At 45.2% G+C, this 23228-nt stretch overlaps 1 protein-coding gene and 1 non-coding gene across 5 annotated transcripts in view; both read right to left on the bottom strand.

Annotated features, from left to right (window-relative positions):
* FBXW12 (F-box and WD repeat domain containing 12) overlaps positions 1 to 21954 on the bottom strand; it is a 34374-nt gene extending 12420 nt beyond the window's left edge. For 3 of the 4 annotated variants that reach the window (XR_009738174.1, XR_009738173.1, XM_061426333.1), the window contains exons 1-5: positions 21709 to 21954; positions 18616 to 18653; positions 14555 to 14715; positions 14015 to 14133; positions 10097 to 10306 (exon numbers count right to left, since the gene is read on the bottom strand). Coding sequence is in view for 2 of the 4 variants with exons in the window: in XM_061426333.1 (XP_061282317.1) it covers positions 10097 to 10306; positions 14015 to 14133; positions 14555 to 14715; positions 18616 to 18653; positions 21709 to 21939 (759 nt within the window). In the remaining 2 variants the exon portion in view is untranslated. The remainder of the gene's footprint in view (positions 1 to 10096; positions 10307 to 14014; positions 14134 to 14554; positions 14716 to 18615; positions 18654 to 21708) is intronic. The other variant, XM_061426334.1, reaches the window with a different exon arrangement.
* TRNAW-CCA (transfer RNA tryptophan (anticodon CCA)) lies at positions 8315 to 8386 on the bottom strand. The gene has a single exon. It is a non-coding gene; the product is annotated as a tRNA-Trp (tRNA).
* Positions 21955 to 23228: the final 1274 nt, after the last annotated feature.

Raw genomic sequence — 23228 nt, 5'->3', positions numbered from 1 at the left:
TCACTTCCCACTGTATAATTGTAAGGGATTTGATTTAAAGTGTAAGTGTTAGTCTCTCAGTCATGTCAGACTCTTTGCAACCTCATGGACTGTAGCCTGCCGGACTCCTCTCTCCATGGGGTTCTCCAGGCAAGAATACTGGAGTGAATTGTTACTTCCTACTCCAGGGGATCTTCCTGACCCAGGGATCGAACTCGCATCTCCCACATTGAAGGCAGATTCTTTACTGTCTGAGCCACCGGGGAAGCCCAGGATTGTCTTTATTCAGACTAAATAATACAGTTTACTCATTTCCCTGCTTTCCAGGCCTCTTGCATCCCACTTCTTGCTCTTTCCTTCCCCCTTCTTTTTTTCCTCCAGACTGCAGACTGTGCTTTCCCAGGAAGGGCTTTATTATCAGCCTGTGTGCTCTCTGCTCAGGAGGCTCATGCTTCATTCAAGCCTGCTTCTGTCCCTTGATACTCCTGTAACTCCTCCTATCTGTAGTCCAGTTTATGGTCAGAATTATGGAATTGATTTAGATCATACCCTTATGGCCTAGTGGTTTTCCCTCCTTTCTTCAATTTAAGTCTAAATTTTGCAATTAGGAGTTCATAATCTGAGCCACAGTCAGCTCCTGGTCTTGTTTTTGCTGACTATATAGAGCTTCTCCATCTTTGGCTGCAAAGAATATAATAAATCTGATTTCGGTATTGACCATCTGGTGACGTCCATGTATAGGAGGGAGACCAATTACAGAGGTAACTGACATCAGGTTGGCTTGTCAGTTACCAGGGAAACCAGCAGAGGAGCCCGTCCCTCACCACCCCTTTGATAAACTACCATGGAGAAGATGCTCTGATCTAAAGATTAGAATAATCACTAACTGGAGGTGGGGGCAAGTATGTATTAGGGGGGAGTAGGTATTAAGGGTTGGTCATGTGAGTAGGGGCTGGTCATGTGAGTAGGGTATAGGTGAAGAAGGGACTGGTCGAGCAAAGGATGTACAGACAGCAAGAGAAGAGCCATCTTGGGTAGCATGATCACATTTATGTTCTATATATGCTGTATACTAGCAATGGAAAAAATTGGAAAAGTACATTTTAAAATAACATTAAGGGACTTGCCTCATGGTCCAGTCATTAAAAATCTGCCTCCCCATGCAGGGGATGTGAGTTCAATCCCTGGTTGGGGAAGATCTTAAGATCCCACACGCATGCATGCTCAGTAACATCCCACTCTTTGGGAAGCGATTAGACTGTAGCCTGCTAGTTTCCTCTGTCCATGGAATTTCCCAGGCAGTAATACTCAGAGTGTCCATTTCCTGCTCCAGAGGATCTTCCTGAACCTAAGATCGAACCCATGTCTCCTGCATTGGGATGTGGTCTTAACCACTGCATCACCAGGGAAGCCATAAGATCCCACGTGCCTCGGGGCAACTAAGTCCGTGCCCCACAACTGAGCTGGCAAGCTCTGGAGCCTGTGCACCACAAGTACTAACAGAGAGCAGCCCCTGTGCTACAACAAAGAGCCTGTGCCCAGCAATGATGATCGATCCCGAGTGCGGCAACTAAGACCTGATGCAGGCAAAAATGAATGAATATTTTAAAATAATATGTAAACAGTATGAAAATGCTTGTAGCAGACTATGTGCAAGTGCTGTTCACTTAAAACCACAAAACTTTGTTGAGGAAAATAAATGAAGGCCTATATATATATATGGACATATATGCTTGATGAAAGTCAAAGAGGAGAATGCAAAAGTTGGGTTAAAGCTCAACATTCAGAAAACGAAGATCATGGCATCTAGTCCCATCACTTCATGAGAAACAGATGGGGAAACAGTGGAAACAGTGTCAGACTTTATTTTTTGGGACTCCAACATCACTGCAGATGGTGATTGCAGCCATGAAATTAAAAGATGCTTACTCATTGGAAGGAAAGTTATGACTGACCTAGATAGCACATTAAAAAGCAGAAATATTACTTTGCCAACAAAGGTCCATCTAGTCAAGGCTATGGTTTTTCCAGTGGTCATGTATGGATGTGAGAGTTGGATAGTGAAGAAAGCTGAGCGCTGAAGAACTGATGCTTTTGAACTGTGGTGCTGGAGAAGACTCTTGAGAGTCCCTTGGACTGCAAGGAGATCCAACCAGTCCATCCTAAAGGAGACCAGTCCTGGGTGCTCATTGGAAGGACTGGTGTGAGGCTGAAACTCGAATACTTTGGCCACTTTATGCGAAGAGTTGACTCGTTGGAAAAGACCCTGATGCTGGGAGGGATTGGGGGCAGGAGGAGAAGGGGTCGACAGAGGATGAGATGGCTGGATGGCATCACCAACTCGATGCACCTGAGTTTGGGTGAACTCCAGGAGTTGGTGATGGACAGGGAGGCCTGGGTGTTGCAATTCATGGGGTCGCAAAGAGTCGGACATGACTGAGCGACTGAACTGAACTGATGCCGTATTCATGGCTTAGAAGACTGAATACTAAGGTGTTAGTTGTTCCCAAATTAATGTACAGATTCAAAGTAACCAAAAACCCAGGAAGCAGTGTTACAGAAATTGATGAGCTCACTGGAAAAATTTTATGGAAACAGATATATTTTCAAAGAAAGGAAATGTGGGAGGTCATGACTTAACTAAAAGCTGTGGGAAACAAGATCCCATGTGACTGTCATCAGGACAGACATACAGATCAGTGGAGACTGACCCACAAGTTTGACATAGAACACCCATGACACATTTGGTCAGCTGATATTTTGACAAAACGAAGGTGATAATGTAATTGGATGAAGAAAGTATGGTCTTTCCTGTGAGTTTTGGATGACCATTTCTAAGTAAAAATGAACCCTGATGCTGACCCTGCACACAAATGTAATTTAACTTGAAATGAGCCAATGACCTAACCACTTCCAAATAAACCGTGGAATGTATAAAAAGTCACACAAAGCTGAGTCAAGGTGTCAGGGTGCTGGATTCTCATTTCAGGGCCCATTCAGGTCACTGTGGCTGCAGGACTGAGGTTTCCCTGCCCACTGGTTGGCAGCAGAGACCATCCCTGTTCCAGGCCCACCAACAACCTGGCAGCCAGCACAGGAGGCCCCCATGCCCTCACCCTCTGTGTCTCTGACTTCCTCTTCTGTGACCAGCCAGAGAAAATGCTTGGCCTTTAAAGCGCCCACGGAACTAGAGTGGGCCCGCCCAGATCATCTCTCTTTAACCAGGTAACAGCAATGTCTCATGATGCATGTAGCTTTGACCATTTCTCCTTGAAATTCTACACATTATTTTTCAATATATATTTTAGACCATATTCTAAAATGCATTCAAAATTAGCCCTGGGATTTTCCTGGTGGTCTAGTAGTTAAGATTTTGCACTCCTAATGCAGGGGGCACAGGTTTGATCCCTGGTCGGGGAACTAAGATCCCGAAAGCCACTCCAAAAACACGAGACCAAAAAAAAAAAAAATTAGTCTTGCTGTATCTTCCCAGGAGGCTTACCTAATTCTTATTCTGATATAAGACCCCTAAGATCCAGGAAAGACTTTCATCTTCCAGTCTTCTCGTCTAACATAATTAGCTGTATCAGCTTGCCTCTGGTAACATCTCTAATGCCTATCATTTTCCCATCATTTTAATTCCAACCCTTCCTTAAGTGTTCTGTTTTAGAGGAGTCTTGTATTAGTTTCCTTTGGGTGCAGTAGTAAGACAGGGTGGCTTATAAAAACAAAAAATGTATTCTCTCACAGTTCTAGACAGCAGAGGCCCCAAATCAAGATGCCAGCAGGGCTCTGCTTCCTCTGAAGGAAGACCAGAGCCAGTCATTCCTCCCTACTCCCTCAAGCCATTTCCAGAGCTGACTCCTAGAAGCCCGCTCTGCTCTCCCAGGGAGGTCTGATAATGAAACCAATGAGTCTTTTTACATCCCCTCAGAGCATGTGTGGCATCATGAGTTCTCATGATAATGAGAACTAAAAATGCTGCCTGCCATATATGTAAACAAAGGATGTTGCAGCCATTAAGCATCACATTACCGCCACCCGCAATGGTGAGCTCTGAGGGGACTCGGGATGTGAAAACACAGGATACTGGCCCCAGACAGTGAAGGTTCATAAAATGAAAGTGTAAGTTGCTCAGTCATGTCCGACTGTTTGCGACCCCATGGACTATACAGCCCATGGAATTCTCCAGGCTAGAATACTGGAGTGGGTAGCCTTTCCCTTCTCCAGGGGACCTTCCCAACCCAGGGATCGAACCCAGGTCTCCCACATTGCAGGCGGATTCTTTACCAGCTGAGCCACAAGGGAAGCCCACATCAAAAGAAGGTACGTATCAAAGGAACAATTCAGTAAGCCCAGACTCTTGCATTTTCCCATACATGGAAGAGTGTTAAATTCCTTAACTTGAGATATCATATCTGGTTTTCTTTAATTAACAGTAATCTTTTGATGTTCCAACCACCTGGTCATTTATTGCAAAAAAAATCCTATATATCCTGGGTCCCCACCCTTGCCTCTTCCGAACAGTTTTCTTAAGGTTATCTGAAATGCTCTATCTTCAGAAAGTCCTGCTGAATAAAACAAAACTCTCAGCTTCTAGGTTGTGCTTTTGTTTTTCTTTTCCAGTTGACAATAACCAAGCCAAACTTTGGGTTGGGTTGATCCTGCCCCTAGAGGGAAACCACAAGACACACTGATCTTCCTCTTATGATTTAGAAGCTATTTGCTGTATACTATTTTGGGAATTAGGTGAGAGATAACTGTTTGCAAACTGCCTCATAAAGTATATGACTAATTTCGTACATTTAATCTCGGACAGTTCAAGGAGCTTAGTAGACCTAGTTCCTCATAACCTTCTCCTAACCTAAATGGTGAAGTCATTCATTTTATTTCTACATATAAAATCCACAAGGCGTTGTTTCTGCTGCTTTATACAGGATATTCATTTAGATTTCCTAAGATTTACCATGGTTCTTGCTCAAAATTCTTTCCTGCTCCTTCTGAAAGTTCACCTATGATCATTCTCCCACTGCCTGAAGCAGTCTCATTACTATTACACTTAAGGTAGTTTTATTTCCCCTCACTGCTATTAAATAGATCTGTCTTAGTCTTCAATTATCTCAGTTCACTCTGATAGGTCTATGTGCAAATTTATTTTTATTTACCTTACTCGGGGTTTGCGGGACCTTCTTGACCTTCATTGATTAATGTCCTCAGTCTATTTTGGAAAAATGTCTACCATCTTGTCAAATGTTTCTTATGCTCCCACCCCCACCCCACCCCCCAGCTTGATAGGGAAAGAGTAAAGGGACAACGTAGGTCATAAAATAGTTAACTCCCACTAGGGGATTGTAAGTTTTAAAAATTGGACCCTGAAGAAGGAAATGGCAACCCTCTCCAGTACTCTTGCCTGGAGAATCCCTTGGACAGAGGAGCCTGGTGGGCTACAGTCCATGGGGTCGCAAGAGTCGGATATGACTGAGCGACTGACACACACACACAACTGAAATACTTGATGGTGCAAGGGCACACTTTCTCTACTCTCCCATCTCCTGCAGGAAGCAGGATGGGGCAGGCAGGACCTGGGAGGCAGGGTGACTCCCCCCACCCCCATCCCTTCTGGAAGTCTTGGGGCCTCAGTGCCTGCAACAGCTGGCCTTGGGCAAATAAAAGACTAAGTTGTTTACTGGAAAAAATAAATAAATAAATAAAAATTGGGGAGACCCCTGGGAGTTAATGATCACTCAAGAAAGCAAATTTGGATAACCTCAAAACCAAGTTGGCTTGCTTAGCGACAGAAGCATGACATGCCCCAAAACTGCAAACCACTGGTGGCACGAGACCACATCCTGCCCAGGGAGCTCAGTCAGCTGATGATGCCTAGGGCATGCTCTCTGCACACATGAAACAGTACCTGTGGACTTAGATGGACCACATAGGGACAAGAAAACTCCCCTGCTCAACCTGGAGGAGGAACTCATGATGGAAGCGTGACATCTATCAAGAAAGACAAAGATCTCCTCCTCCTCACTTTTCCTTTGATTATAAAACTAGCCCACTAAGTTCTCAGGACACAGCGCTCTCTTGCCCATTTGCTTGTAAGCCTCACAAGCACCCTTTTCTAATAAATCACTTATCACTTCACCCTTCGCTGGATTCTTTCCACGTGGAGACATAAAAGATCAGGGCTCTTTGGAGCCCCATGAAATGGCACTACATGGTTTCACCCTGACTCACCTACTCCTAAGATATCAAATGAACAAATACTAAACTTTTTCATGGGTCCTTTATGGCCTTGCTACTCCAAGTGTGGTCTGTGACCTGACGGCATCAATATCCTCAAGAAGCTCCTAAAAAACTCAGAAATCTCAGGTATTCCCAGGGACCCACTCAATCAGAATCTTCATTTCAACAAGGTCCACAGGCAAATAACATCCCATTCAAGTCTGAGAAGCACTGGTCTCTGTCTCAGCCTCTCTTCCACATTTACCACTCCTGATATCCCCATTGCATTCTACAGAATTACGTTTATCTTCCAGTTCACTAATTCTTCTATAATCTTAACTTCTTAATTGATGTACATAACACAGAAAATTGCACCAAACATAAACATAAGAGCTCAGTAAATTATTACAAAGTAAATACTCATATCACCACCCATGGCTTCCATGTCTTGGCTATTGTAAACAGTGCTGCAGTGAACATTAGGATACATGTGTTCTTTTGGATAATGGTTTTCTCCAGGTGTATGCCCAAGAGTGGAATTGCTCGATCGTATTTTAAGTTGTAAGTTTTTTAAGGAACCTCCATACTGTTCTCCATAGTGGCTGTGACAATTCACATTCCCACCAATACTGTATGAGAGTTCCTTTTTCTCCACACCCTCTCCAGCATTTATTGTTTGTAGACTTTTTGATGATGGCTATTTTGACTGGTTTGAGGTGATATGTCACTACTTTTGATTTATATTTCTCTGATAATTAGTGATACTGAGTACCTTATCATGTGCTTTTTGGCCTTTAGAATGTCTTCTTTGGAGAAATGTCTATTTAGGTCTTCTGCTCATTTTCTGATTGTTTTATATATATATATGAGAGAGACAGAGAGCGAGCTCCATGAGCTGTTTGCATATTTGGGGGATTATTCTCCCATTCTTTGGGCTCTTTGTTCATTTTGTTGATAATTTCCTTTGTTGTGCAGAAGCTTTTAAGTTTAATTATGTCCCATTTGTTTACTGTTGTTTTTATTTTCATTACTCTAGAAGCTGAATCCAAAAGGATCTTGCTGCGATTTATGTCAGAGTGCTCTGCCTGTTTTCCTCTTAAGAATTTTACAGAGTCTGGCCTTACAGTTAGGGCTTTGATTCATTTTCAGTTTATTTTTGTGTATGGTGTTAGGGACTGTTCTAATTTCATTATTTTATTGAAGAGACTGTCTTTTTTCCTCTGTATATTCTTGCCTACTTTGTCATAGATTAACTGACCATTGGTGCATGGGTTTGTTCTTGCCTGGAGAATCCCAGGGACGGGAAGCCTAGTGGGCTGCCGTCTATGGGGTCGCACAGAGTCGGACACAACTGAAGCGACTTAGCAGCAGCAGCAGCAGCAGCATAGGTTTATCTCTGGGCTTTCTATTTTGTTCCATTAATCTATATTCTTGTTTCTGTACAAGTCTCATACTATTTTGATTACTGTTGCTTTGCAGTATAGTCTGAAGTCAGGGAATCTGATTCCTCCAGCTCCCTTTTTCTTTTTCAAGATTACTTTGACTATTCCAAGATATTCTATGTTTCTATATAAATTAAAAAATTTTTGCTCTAGTTTTGTGAAAAACTGGTAGTTTGCTAAGGATTGTACCAAATCTGTAGATTGCCTTGGTAGGTCATATTATCTTATCTCTACTTATCTCTGAAAGTGAAAGTTGCTCAGTCATGTCCCACTCTTTGCCCATGAACTATCCAGTCCACGGAATTCTCTAGGCCAGAATGCTGGAGTGGGTAGCCTTTCCCTTCTCCAGGGGATCTTCCCAACGCAGGAATAGAACCCTGGTCTCCCATACTGCAGGTGGATTCTTTACCAGCTGAGCCACAAAGGAAGCCCAAGAATATACACCATTAGTAGTTTGGTAAGGACTGGACTGAATCTGTAGATTGCCTTGGGTAGGTCCTGTTATCTTATCACTACTTATCTCTAAGGTGAAGGTGAAGGTTAAGTCTCGCTCAGTCGTGTACAATTCTTTGCGACCCTGTGGACTATAGTCTACCAGGCTTCTCCATTCATGGAATTCTCCAGGCAAGAATACTGGAGTGGGTTACCATTTCCTTCTCCAGGGGATCTTCCCAACCCAGGGATCGAACCCGGATCTCCTGCATTGGAGGCAGACGCTTTAACCTCTGAGCCATCAGGGAAGCCCATTGTCTTAACCACTCCCTCCCTTATTTCTAAGGGAGTGCTAAACACTATATTTGAAAAGAGAGGCATGGTGAGTCTTATCTTTCTCTAGAAAGGATTTTCATTTAGTGAAGAAGTGAAGTCGCTCAGTGTCCGACTCTTTGCGACCCCATGGACTGTAGCCTACCAGGCTCCTCTGTCCATGGAATTTTCCAGGCAAGAATACTGGAGTAGGTTGCCATTTCCTTCTCCAATTTAGTACCACCAGGTAACTGGGCAGCTGCAGCCATTGCTGCTGCTACTGCTGCTAAGTTGCTTCAGTAATGTTTGACTCTGTGTGACCCCAGAGACGGCAGCCCAGCAGGCTTCCCCGTCCCTGGGATTCTCCAGGCAAGAACACTGAAGTGGGTTACCATTTCATTCTCCAATGCGTGAAAGTGAAAAGTTAAAGTGAAGTCGCTCAGTCGTTCCCGACTCTTAGCGACCCCATGGACTGCAGCCATTGCAGGCACTGTTTATTTTCAGACCCTCCCCCACAACTCTCAGGTTCCAACATTCGATAACACACCCAATGTAAGAGGCTTCACAGGGCTCCAACCCTTGATGGCCCTGCACTCCAACCTTTATCTACTTGGCTATCTCCCTGCTCAGCTCCTTGGCCTTGGAGTAAACATCTCCAGAACAAAAGCAGCCCCAGTGTTAGGCTCAGCACTTTGCTTTCTGCCATCTTCTGAATCTTGGCCTAGAAACTGTTTGCTATTTTTAGCTCTCTGATTTAATATATATTCTAACTTTCCTAACTGTCCTTCACCAACAATGAAGTGTGAATCATGTGGTCTCTCATTCCCCGGAGAGAACTACAGTGGCTTCCTCTTCCTCTTTACAATATATTCTCAAATTGCTCTGGAGGTATTAATTACACTTATTCCAAAGTCTCCTTTAAATAACTACAGAGTTATTTATATGAAATATGTTTCATCAGGTCTTACTGTTTTTGTTCATGAACTTAGTTCCTTTACAGAATTAGTCCTGTTTACATATGAAGCTGTTCCTGGGGGTGTGCTCATCTTGGTATTTGGGAGGCCAGCTTGTTCACACTCTCAAAGACCTCCTTCCCTCCAGGAGGAGGATACTGCCGCCAGGTGAGAGCCACATCCTCGACCTGCCAACTTACACCCACTTTCACCCTTTCTCTCTGGCCAAATGCTCCCTTGCAATACTCAAGAATCACCTCCAAACCAAATGTCCTGGCAACAGAAGGCCTTTATCATCTCAGGCAAATGCTTGCATTCTGTCGAACATGCCTGTTTTCCTTTGAGTTGGGCCCTTGCTGAGACTTGAAAGGGGGAGAGAAGAGTGAGAATGCAGTAATGAGAAGTAACCAGAAGGGAAAGAAAGACTATGAGCAGGACGGGGAGACAGGAAAGCAGGGGCATGTGGACAAGAAAGCACCGGCAGCCCATGGGGCTGGACCTCACTGTGAGAGGGTGAGAGGCTGCAGAGACAGGTCCAGGGAGCAGGCTGTGGCATGTTAGAACTGAAGGGGGATGTGGAGCCTGCCCTCCACACGGCAGGCAAGGAGGAGCGGGGGGACCAAGCAGAATAATGAGGTCACTTGGTCTGCCACGTGGAGGGCCTGGCTTGAGGTGCCACCTGACACGGTGGTCCGGTGCCAGGCCCACAGATGCCGGGAAACAGGAGAGGCTCCTAGGAGCCAGGTTACTCACCAGCAAGAGGGGACCCTCCGGAATGTCACAGGCCTCCAATGCAGATGAATACATGGGCAGCAAGAAGGCGGCTTTCTCACACCCATTCTCTGCTTCCCATACTTTGATCAGTCCCCGCTCATCCACAGTGACCACCAGTTGCAGTCGAGGGTAGGCCACCAGATTCACCAGAGCAGCAGACTGTACAGGGCTCGACCAGAGCTCCATGCCCTGGGCAACAACAAAATGAATATAACAACTCACACAGGGGTCATTTATTTCCTAAACACTTATTGGTTTCATTCATTCAACCATCACCCAGGGCACACTGGGGACATGCAGGATGAGAGGTGTGATCCCCATCCTCACAGGATGCACAGCACAATATGGGATACAACACAAAAGCAATGTTCCCTTGGACTTCCCTGGTGGCCCAGTGGTTAAGAATCTGCCTGCCAATGCAGAGGAGATGGGTTTGATTCCTGGTCCAGGAAGATTCCACATGCCGTAGAGAAACTAAGCTCGCGTGCCCCAACTACTGAAGTCTGTGCACCCTTAGAGCCTGCCTGGCAACAAGAGAAAATCATGCAGCTCTGAAGACCCAGCATAGCCAAAAACTAAATAAATAATAAATAAAATTCATTAAAAAAAAAAAAAAAAGTAACATTCTACCACAAAGGACACATTTGTCCTAGAGGAGAGCAGTGGCTGAGCGTGGGTGCGGAGACTGCTTGGGGCTAGAGCCATGGCCAGAAGGACTGAAGGTGGGGTCTGGGGTGCACATTGGGATGTCTGAAGCACTACCAGTGGTCAACTATGGCTTAACTGAGGAAGGCTGGGCAGGGAGGCAGGACCAACGCTACCTTCCACCCTGCCCTGGACTGGAGCTGTACTCAGGACCTGAGTTCCAGAGGGCTGCATACAGAGAACTTCCACACAGAGCATCCCATTTGGTCCCCAGGAAGCCCAAGTTTACAGATAAGCTACTTTAGGCTCATGGATGCAAACGGTTTCTGTTGAGTAACTGCAGCTGCCCTGCTCAGAACATGCCCTTCCCACTGGGGTGCCCAGTGGAGCTACCACGGGCCGAGCCTGGCCAAGGTCCATGCCCTGTCATGGCCATTAGCATAGAGGAGAACAACTGGCCTGAGATGGGCTGACTCCCAGCTCCACGGTCTCTTCCAGGATTCTGAAAGCTAGAAGAGTGAGGTAAAGAGCAGGCCCATGGCACATTAACAAAGGGCATCAGAGAACCAATCCTCTAGCCATTGTTTCAGAGTTTTCCAGAGCTGCGACAAAGTTTTTTCTTTTTCTTTCAATTTGTAGTTATTATGGTCCTTTTTGTATCAGGTGTTATCTTGTTAGCACAATCTTTTCCCAGTCATGATATCCCAGTATTCTTCCTTTCTTTTCTTTCTTTCCCCTCATGTCAACATATCAACAGTTGATTTCTGTTGCTGGAACAGCTAATAAGACCATCACTAGTAGAAACTCTGCACCGGTGACTGGCTCATGTCAAATAGGTCTCAGAGACCACACATCACTCCCCAGTGGCCAGTGGTATGGAAGTAGGCAAAGCAGCAGTGAAACTCCCCTTCTCATGTCAGAATCGAAAGCAGTGACCAGGGGAAGAGAGCATGGAAACAGGCTACATATTGCATGACTCCAACGGAATGACTGAACTTTTAAAAAAATAAAGTAAGATTGGAGATGTGCTCACAAGAGGGATTAAGATAGGGAATCAGGAAGAATGGATGCAGAGTGGTCTAGCCCTATAATAAAACAGACCACAGTAGAGTTCAACCACGGCCTATACCCAAACCCATTTTTGAATTTTAGTTAAAGGAAAAAAACAAAGAGCATTTCATGACACTTGAGAACAACATGAAACTCACATTTGAGTGTCCATAAATAGTTACATTGGAACACAGCCACTCCCTTTTGTTTATCTGTTATCTATGGCTGCTTTTGCATTACAGCCACAGAGTTAAGTTGTTGCAGAATCACATGGTTTATAATGCTTAAAATATTTGCTCTCTGGTCTGCTGGCCAGACAAAGAAAAGGTCTTACAGAAAGGTCTGTCGACCCCTGCACCAAAGCTCTTTCAAGTCAAGATCTTTTTGTTTTGGCAACTATGGAACCTCCCAGCCTTTGGGTCTCATTCCTGCCCAAGATCCCTAACCTACTAAGCCTGCAAGGTCTCCTGTCCACAGCCTGAGGCAGGCCTCTTTCAGGGCAACACAACTGCAGTGAGACAGAAACCAGCTACATGCACCCATGGTCACCAGAGACCTTCACCTGGAATTATGTCAAACATCATGGCATATATATGAGGGAAAAAAGCACATGGAAGAGAAAAATCCGTGATAAACAACTGAAAAACTGACTATGGAGGAAAGACATACGATGCAAATAACTGTATCCTTTAAACAAACAAAAATAATAATTATAATCAGAAAATATGAAAGGGTTCCTAGTAATTAAAAATGTTTCTGTAAAGCAGTCAACAGATGCTCTCTAAAGTATACACACCAAGAAACAGAATCTATTAATAAAATATAAAATAAGACCAGAAATCAATAAAGAAGTGGTTACCTTTGGAAGGAAGGGCAATTTTTTTTACTTCTTATAAATTATCTTTCAGTCCCATTTTTCCTTTCATATAAAAGCCTTGATAGTGTTTTATGAAAATCAAAGCAAATTGTAACTACCCAAAATTCATTCCCAAATTGCTCTGCTCCTTTGCCCTCTCACTGCTCCCATCCAGTGCCCCCAACCTTCCTCCCTTTCTGAGTCCGTATCCCAGTTTCTAAAGTCCCTCAGACGGCCTAGTTTGTCATCTGGCATCTGTCAGAATCCTGGGCTGGAGCCCAACTAGGGCTTTCGGACTTACTCATTCACTGGCAGCCAAGCACTCCCATCGCCTAACATGGTTCACACCATTCTCTCTCATGGCTTCTACCATGAAGTCTGGGCAGAGGAGCAACCCCCAAGGCAGGAACAGGGACTCAAAAATGCAGCTACAACACGGACTGAGAAGTCAAGCCCACAGATCAGTCAGGTCTCTGACCACCGTGCCCTGTTCATGGGGGCAATCTGCGGGATGTTAGGTAGGGCTTCCTGGTGCCCTACTCAGGAGTTTGCCCTCTGCTCGCTCTGCACTAAGTTCCCGTGGAAGGAAACTGTCATGTCCAGCAAACCCGAACAACAGCACAAGATGAGCAACCACCTCCCCAAGTCTGTCTACCAATAATGCAAGGCCTAGAGGGACCTCCTTGTCTAGGGTGTTTGAAAACATCAAGCTATCTAGTTTTCCAGGAAAAGATCCATGGGCCCAGGCAGAAGCCCTGGATCTGCTAGGGACCACGTGGTTCAACTCAGATGCCTTTCCTTTCTGTCTCAGTCTAAACCTGTATAAAATTAGGATGATAATAATAATGAATACTGTGAATAATAACGGCTACTGTGGGAATCAAATGAGAAAATGGATAGGAAAGCTTTTTAAGTGCCAACCAAGTCTGAAATTACTAATAGTTATCAAAGTTTTTAACACTTAGTTTGCAAATGGGTGAGTAAAGTTTGCATTATCTGGGCAAAACTGGCATCAGCTCTAATATGGACATCACAAAACTGGGCAAGCCAGCTGCCATCCCCTTGCATGAACAGACTCCATCAGGCACTGTAAAAATGCCCATCTCCCTGAGGCGGGGCAGGACAGTCAAGGGCATTTGCGATCAATCAGACTCAAGCTTGAAGAGTGACCTGGCACAGTGACTGAGCCTCCTGTAGCTCACACTTTCCACTGTACAATGGGACTCCCACACCTCACAAGTTGACTGTGATGGTTAAAGAGAAAGAGAATAAAGGCAAAGGGCTGCAAGACTGAGGACACAGCAGAATCCACAGCGCTCATCCTGGCCCCCTCCCAGGCAGCTCACCTCATGCAGATCCCAGGCACGCACGGTGCCATCTGAGGACACGGTGCACACCACGGACTTGTCCTGACCATCAAACCGGTACTCGCTGGTTGAGATGTAGGCCAGATCATCTATCTCTCCTGAAGAAGAACACAGACTTGCCTTGAGCACACATATGGGTGCTCAGGATATGAACACTCAGCTTGGTAGGTGGGACAGTCATCCCTCTTTCTCTCTCAGAAGCAGTGCTGATTCAGGGCACAGCGGTGGACACACAGAGTTAGGGCTTCAGACTTACAACCCGGGTATCATGCCCAGGACTGCCTACCATCCCACTGGTCATGTAACTGTCAACAATTTCCTTATGTTAGTTTCTTTCTACTCTGAAACAGATGTAATGATCTCTGTGAGGATCAAATTATATACAACAAGTATAGAAACCAACAAGGGCATATCCTCATTAAGTAGCCCTTTCCAACTAACTGGCTGAAAGACCAAATCCCTGGAGACGTGACCAGGGAAGCCGTGGGAATGTAGAGTTACCACTTTGTCACCCCATACCTTTGTGCCCAGCAAGGGCTCTGCAGGTAAAGTCCTCTGGCCGCCCAGATGCCATTCGGAACTCAAGCTCAGATCGGCGGAGATAGTACTGTTTCCATGTCTGTGTGCCCAGGGTCATCTGGGAGGCTTTACAGGAGGACCAGCGTCTCAGACACAGCTGCCTGAAACACAGGCCCCAGTCCCAGGCAGAAGAGGAGTCATTACAAGGTGCTTTGGCATCAGGAGGCCTAGTTTCAATTCCCAGTTTTAGCATCTATTAACATTAGCCTGGACAACTCATTCTGTCTATGTAGGCCTCAATTTCCTTTGAGGAATCCAGTGCTGAGGTGGGATGCAGGTTTTCCTATACTCACTGAAACTCTGCTTATTCTATCAGAAGTAGCATATCACAGCCTGTAGGCAGAATGAGCATCCAGATTACCTTGTCTGGTCTGCTTAGGACTGAAAGCGAAAGTGAAGTCACTCAGTCATGTCCAATTCTTTGCAACCCCATGGACTGCCAGGCTCCTTTACGAGATTTTCCATGCAAGAGTATTGGAGTGGGTTGCCATTTCCTTCTCCAAGGGATCTTCCCAACCCAGGGCTTGAACCCGGGTCTTCTGCATTGCAGGCAGACTCTTTACCATCTAAGCCACTAGGGAATCCCTTTGCATAGGACTGGCCTACATGAAGTAGTTGCGCACACTTAAAAATCAAATTTCACACACAAATCAGGTAAAAGAAGGTTTAGCTATATTGAAATCAAATTACCACCTGATAAAACTTGTCTGGGGCCACAGAGAACTGTCCCCTTCAGACAAGAATGGGCTTTCAGGAAATTCCCTAGCAGTCCAGTGGTCAGGACTCTGCACTTTCACTGCTGAAGACCTTACTTCAGTCTCTGGTTGGGGAACGAGGATCCCACAAGCTGAATGGCACCGTCAAAAAAAAAAGAATCAGCTCCACCACAGCCTTCACCGCTTGTGTCATCTCCTGGACTAAGAAGCTGATTACCAGCTGCCTCACATCATTACTCTCATGCTGTTGATTTTCATTTAGGTGAAATAAGCAGAAAGGGGACTTTCTTGTACACATATGTCAACTTAAACAGTTTGAAAATAAAAACTAGACCAAGAAGACAACGTAGTTTTAAGAAAAAAAGGGAGAAAGCATGTTTCTTTGTGGAAGTGAAGCCTGTTTCTACATTGTTAAGGCCATTATACATAAAACCATAAGTAGGAACCATAAGGAATATTCAGAAGAAATAAAACCAAATGATCTGACTAAAAAAGGGCACACTGTCAATACAGTTGAAGTGTGCATATAAGTATATACATCTCTGAAATACAAAGATGTATCAAGTGAAAAAATCAAAACCCTTGGCATCAAAACCTTTCAGATACCAGCTGACAGCAAAACAATCTAATGTGCACAACAGAAATTACATACCTTAAACAAAAGGAAATGTCTGCAGTTTTACTTTTAACCAAAAAACTAATGCTTAGTGTGTTAAAGAAATGGCACAATTTAATTAAAAGGTCAAAGGGGAAAAAAAGGTCATGAAGCATTTTAAAGAAATACCATGAAGTATTTTAAATTAGAATTGGAATACATATTAAAAACACATGATCAGTTAATCACATTCATTTACTGTGTCCATAAGAATTTCACTGGGCCTGAGGAATTTTGGGGTCTGGTACCCACACAGGCACAGCATCAGAAATGATATGTGCATGTGACAATGCTCCTGGAATGTGTTGTCCCAGAAACAGAAACCCAGTGTTTTTATATGAACATAGGTATAATCTTAAGCAATGACTTTATGCTACAAAGAGTTAACACCAGATACTGAAAAATAATCATCAACCGAAAACCTATCTGTGACTTGGCTTGCAGAAGGCTGAACAATCTGCTTCAGGAACCTGGAGATGCATACAATATGGTGACACATGACACATATGTGGGGGTCAGGTGATAAGCTGCTGCAAAGATTTTTTGAATTGCTGCAAGAAATAGACTTACTTGTGTTACTCAAAGGGAAATTTCTACCCCAGCTTATCAGTAAAAATGAAAACAAATACTAGGGTTTAGGGTTGGCATTCTACCCATTTCAGTTGTGAGCACTGTACTACAAGTTCAGTTCAATTCAGTTGCTCAGTCTTGTCCGACTCTTTGCGACCCCATGGGCTGCAGCGTACCAAGCCTCCCTGTCCATCATCAACTCCTGGAGTTTACCCAAACTCATGTCCATTGAGTCGGTGATGCCATCCAACCATCTCATCCTCTGTCGTTCCCTTCTCTTCCCACCTTCAATTTTTCCCAGCATCAGGGTCTTTTCTAATGAGCCAGTTCTTCGCATCAGGTAGCCAAAGTAGTGGAGTTTCAGTTTTAGCATCAGGCTTTCCAATGAATATTCAGGACTGATTTCCTTTAGGATGGACTGGTTGGATCTCCTTGCAGTCCAGGGGACTCTTAAGAGTGTTCTACAACACCACAGTGCAAAAGCATCAATTTCTCGGCACTCAGCTTTCTTTATAGTCCAACTCTCACATCCATACATGACCACTGGAAAAACCATAGCTTTGACTAAACAGACCTTTGTTGGCAAAGTAATGTCTCTGCTTTTTAGCATGCTGTCTAGGTTGGTCATAACTTTTCTTCCAAGGAGCCAAGCGTCTTTTAATTTCATGGCTGCAGTCACCATCTGCATTGATTTTGGCCCAAAAAAAGTCTCTCACTGTTTCCACCATTTCCCCATCTATTTACCATGAACTGATGGGACCGGATGCCATGATCTTACTTTTCTGAATGTTGAGTTTTAAGTCAACTTTTTCACTCTCCTCTTTCACTTTCATCAAGAGGCTCTTTAGTTCTTTTTCACTTTCTGCCATAAGGGTGGTGTCATCTGCATATCTGAGGTTATTGATATTTCTCCTGGCAATCTTGATTCCAGCTTTTACTTCTTCCAGCCCAGCGTTTCTCATGATGTACTCTGCATAGAAGTTAAATAAGCACGGTGACAATATACAGTCTTGCTGTACTCCTTTCCCAATTTGGAACCAGTCTGAATTTCCATGTCCAGTTCTAACTGCTGCTTCCTGCATACAGGTTTCTCAAGAGGCAGGTCAGGTGGTCTGGTATTCCCATCTCTTTCAGAATTTTCCACAGTTTATTGTGATCCACACAGAATAAACCACACACAATTCTGGCCTTGGAGTACAGAATGAAGCAAGAGAACGCATTGGTCATAGCAAACATCCTCTTCCAACAACATAAGAGAAGACTCTACACATGGACATCACCAGATGGTCAACACCGAAATCAGATGGATTATATTCTTTGCAGCCAAAGATAGAGAAGCTCTATACAGTCAGCAAAAACAAGACTGGGAGCTGACTGTGGCTCCGATCATGAACTCCTTATTGTTAAATTCAGACTTAAATTGAAGAAAGTAGGGAAAACCACTAGATCATTCAGGTATGACCTAAATCAAATCCCTTATGACTATACTAAAGTGGAAGTGAGAAATAAATTTAAAGGACTAGATCTGATAGAGTGCCTGATGATGCCTGATGAATTACGGACAGAGGTTTGTGACACTATACAGGAGACAGGAATCAAGACCATCCCCATGGAAAAGAAATGCAAAAAGGCAAAATGGCTGTCTGAGGAGGCCTTACAAATAGCTGTGAAAAGAAGAGAAGTAAAAAGCAAAGGAGAAAAGGAAAGACATACACATTTGAACAATGCCATTACAGCAAAGATGAAATCAAAATGGCTTATCTGTCCATCAATTTGTCTATCAGCCAGCTGCATTCAATCTGTTATACACATCTGCCCCTGAGTTTGGTACCCCCGCCCCTAAGATTAACCTCCAATTGATTAATAAACTCTCTTTTATTTCAATATACTATTAAAGAAAAGTCTTATTCTCCAAGTAGGGAGGAGTTTCCTGCTGGTAGGGGCTGTGGTTTGTCTGTTCCTGTCTCCTTAACAGAAATGCCGTGAGTGCTAAAAAGGGCCACCCCTCTCTTCTTCAAGGCATACTCTTTCCTGAGAGGCCTGGTTTTTCCTTCACTCACCTCCACAGTTCCTTGGTCCTTGAAGCCTCATTCCAGACCTAGAAAAGGAGGAGAGAGAAGACAGTCATCTGTTCAGTCAGCAAGCAATCAGTGACTAGCCTGCCAGGCCCTGTGGAGGTGACAGAGTGCTGAATGAGATCCAGTGCTGGCATTCAAGAACACTCACCCTGAGGTGACATATTCAGACAATCAAATAAAACCCACCAAATGATGAATGAGGAAGGAAAAAGAATGACCAACTCAACTGGGGCCAAGAGGTTCAGAAGAAATGATGGATCAAGCCCTGAAGGATGTCCTCTTAAGTGGCTGTCCTCTAATAAAATGCCTGAAGCAATTTCAGGGAGAGCCATCCACCTCGGCAAAGATTCACAAGTGTGAAAAAGATGATGAGCAGGTTGCCTTCATCAGAACACAGAGAAAGGAGCTGGAGACAGGCTTAGACCAACTCTTGGAAGGGCAAAAACAGTGAGAAGTCACTTGAGAATTGTAAATGGCAGAGCGACATGCCAAACTGTTTCAGGAAGGTCACTAGATGCTATGAGAAGGAAGAACTGAAGAATGCAGAGCAGCAGGGCCCATAAGAAGGCTGCTGCAATGGAGTAAATTAAGGCCCTGGCTAAAGAGATGTCCCAGAGATGTCAAGGTGGCAGAATGGACTCCTATCTGGGGAGGGTACATAGGCCCTATTCCCACAAACTGCTATCTGCAGAAATGTCTGGAAGAGGCTCAGGTGGCCCCGGACAGGATCAGAGTGCCATGCTTCCCTCTCCCTCAGGCCACACCTGCATCCTGGAACCTCCTGGCCTCTCTAGCTGGGCCACCCTGGATTCAGGAGCCTACCCATCCTCATGAAAACCACTCGGGAGCTTTCTGTGGCCGAGACCTACTGAGGCTCCCTTCCAGATATGTGGCTTACCAGGCCCTGGTAGAAGTAACAACCTTCCTGTCTGAGCCCAGGCTCCTACTTCTGCCGCCCTCACTCATCCAAGTTTAAAAATTTCAGCCTTTAACAAGTCCTTTTGGAGACTTCCCTGGTAGTCCAGGCACTAAGACACTGTACTGCCAATGCAGGGGCCTGGCTTTGATCCCTGATCAGGGAACTAGATCCTGCATGCTGCAATGAAAATGGAAGATTCTGTGTGTGACAACTGAGAACCAGTTTAGCCAAATTAAAAAAAAAAGGAAGTTTTTTTGGCTGGAAGGAATGTAAAGTTGATATTTTGCAAAGATCAAACCTGACAAGATTATCCATTCTCCTTTTACACAGTTCCCAGTTCAAAACCCAACTGAGATCTTATTTCCCTAATATTTATAATCCCTAATAATTATAAAATGTAATGAAACCTACAAAATAGATGCTACCCACCTTTGGGCTTCCCTGGTGGCTCAGATGGTAAAGAATCTACCTGCAATGCAGGAGACCTGGGTTTGATCCCTGGGTCAGGAAGATTCCCTGGAGAAGCGAATGGCTATCCACTCCAGTATTCTTACCTGGAGAATTTCATGGACAGAGGAGTCTGGCAGGCTACAGTCCATAGGGTCGCAGAAGAGTAGACACAACTGAGCAACATTTTCACTAACATTTTCACTTTCAAGTCCTCTGAGAATCTCTCTGTTAGAACCTGACCTTCATGATGACACTGTGAGGCAGGGTCTACTGACCTCATTTTACCTAACAGGGGAACCAGAACCTAGAGAATCTGCTACTATCAAAGGGTAAAAGACACCTCCCTTTCTAAATCTGTTGGGGGACTACCTGGGTGACCTCAGCCAACGTGCTCACTACCTGATACTCATTTTCCTTACTGGTGTGTGTGCATGCTAAGTTGCTTCAGTCTCGTCTGACTCTTTGTGACCCCATGGACCATAGCCCACTAGGCTCCTTCCTCCATGGGATTCTCCCCAAAAGAATATTGGAGTGGGTTGCCATTTCCTCCTCCAGGGGATCTTCCTGACCCAGGGATGAAACCCACGTCCCTGACCAAGTACAGTCACTTGCATTGTTAGGCGGGTTCTTTACCACTAGCGCCACCTGGGAAGCCTAATACCTTACTGGTACAACTGGGGATAACAACCCAGGATTGTTACTCTACACATTTAAATTGTAATTACACAAAGAGGTAAAGGTCTGTCTGTTTACCTTTTGTAAACTGATACAATAATGTATTTTTAAAAGTGAAGAAATTATTTCACTCAACAAACATTTACTGAGGACCCTAAATATCAAGGGGGTTGAGATGGTTGGATGGCATCACCGATTCAATGGACATGAATTCAGGCAAACTCTGGGAGATGGTCAGCAACAGAGATGCCTGGCGTGTTGCAGTCCATGGGGTCGTAAAGAGTGAGACACGACTTGGCATGACTGAACAACAATTAAATATCAAGCCATATACTGAGTGTATACACACAATGATTATACAGTGATTTTATACACAGTGATGCAAGAAACAAGTTCCCCACTCTTAGAAATGAGTCTAGTGGGGGTGGGGGGTGAGGAGCAGATATTTAACAAATAACACTGTACGATCATGTGGTTACAGCTGTGCTGATGGAGCGCACAGAGGAGAAAGCGCTCAGAACACGTGTAACATGCGCAGAAGCGCAGACCAGACTACCACATTCAACAGGCACTTAGGGAACACAGCCAGAATGAGAGTTCGACTGGCTGAGAAGGGGTAGCCCGAGTCTGCAGGAGGAGGTGCCACTCACAGGGAGAGCAAGGATTTCCGGGCAGGCCCCATAAGGGAACTTTCAGAACATTCCAGAAGAGGCGGGATCTCTAAGTCAATCTTGGGGTGAACTCTGTTCACAGGTACCCAGCGCAGGTCAACCCAACAGGAGCTCTGGACACACTCTAGACAGATGGAGGGACGGAGGAGTAACAGGCTTTCTGAGCGACCCCTTAAAACGCTGAGGAGGTCATCACCCCGGGGGCCACGAGCGTCCTCTGCTAATTCCGGGCGGATTCAGGACCGCCGCACGCTCCCTCCCAGATTTGGGAAACTGAGGCCTAGAGGGAACGGACCAACCGTGGACACGCCAGAGACCATGAGCCCAGCCCTGCCTCCCACCTGGGACGGGACTCACTACCTTGTCCACTTGGGCGGCGCACAGCAGGTCGCGAGCCTCCAAGAAGGAAAAGACGTGCAACAGTTCATGCAAACCCAACTGCGGTTCCATGGCGCCCGCCGCCCAGGACGCCGGGTTGGGCCACGCCTTCGCTGTGCTTCCGCCCCCCACGGCCGAGCTCCGCCCCTCAAGCTGAACCTCTTTCCGCAGGCCGCGCCCCGCCCAGCCCGCCGGCTTCCGCCCGGCTGGCATAATTCTTGCCGAGCAGCGGTGCTGTTGCTCCTTACAGTAATAGCACGCCGGATCCGCTTCTGTTAGTCTTCATCTGGCTTTTGAGCTTCCCCTTGGCACTTGCTCTTGTCCTGACAGTAGCCCAGAACCTCGCTCACCCTCTTATACTGACATTCATCCTCGTTCTGACCTTCGCCCTTGCACTGACCCTTACACTGGAACTTGTGGTGCCCCTGCACCAAGTACCTCCTGAGCCCTTGCCCTGGTGCTGGCCCTTATCCAGACCTTGTACCTTTTCTTCAGCCTCACCCTAATCATCGCGCTTGACCTCATTAGCATCTGACATCTACCCCACCCCTATTCTTACCCTCACTTGATCCTGACACACCCTAACATTCCTTCACCCTGACTTTTGCCCTAGCCATGACTCTTGCCTTCACAATCACCTTCACAGAGACCCCCAGCCTCCCTCTTACCCTGGCACTGGCCCTCACCTAAGTGTCTCCTTTGTCATGACCCCTGCCTTGGCCCTGACCCCGGAGCTCACTCTGGACTTGGTCATGACCATACCAAAGATCAGAGTTAGTGTAAGGGTGAGGATCATGATCTAGCTCAGTGTCAGAGCAGTTAGGGTCACAGTCAGGATGAGGGTAAGATCAGGGACAGATTGATGAAGATCAGAAATTGGGGTGAGTGTCCAGTTCAAGGTAAAATTCTATGTCAGGTTAAGGGTTAAGATAAGAAAAAGGTCAGGGTTGTGTCATTGGAATCAGGTTCAAGGACAAGATCAGTGTGAGGGAAATTTTAGATTCAGGGTTAGGTTCAAGATCCAGTTCAAGTTTGAGATCAGTGTGAAAGTCAAGATCAAGTTGTGCCTCCATTGCAGAGGGTCAGTGAGAGGATGAATGTCAGGATAAGAAAGATGGTATTTTGGGGATGAAAGTAAAAGTTGGGTTCAGGTTGACAGTGCATGGCCATTTCAGAGTAGGATTCAGGGTCAAGTTGAGGGTGAGGTTGATGTTCAGAATTAGTGTTGGATTCAGGGTCAAGGTCAATGTGAGGATAATGTTAGTGTCAAGGTGAGCATGAAAGTCAAGGTCAATTAAAAGTCAAGGTGGGGTTCCATTTCTACTCCTGCTGGCAGGAATTAAGTTTTCCTCCAACTCTCCCTCCCCTCCCCCCATTACATTGGCCCAATCTGCATAATCCAGGACACTCTTTACATCTCACTCCTTTAATTACATTTGCAAAATCCCTTGTGTGTGTAAAACAGCATATTCATAGCTTAGGACATGGGCATTTTAAAGGGA

Source organism: Bos javanicus, chromosome 8 (genome assembly GCF_032452875.1).
Source record: "Bos javanicus breed banteng chromosome 8, ARS-OSU_banteng_1.0, whole genome shotgun sequence".
NCBI lineage: Eukaryota > Metazoa > Chordata > Mammalia > Artiodactyla > Bovidae > Bos > Bos javanicus.
Note: the sequence above shows the minus strand (reverse complement) of the source record. Positions and strands in the feature narration are given on the sequence as shown.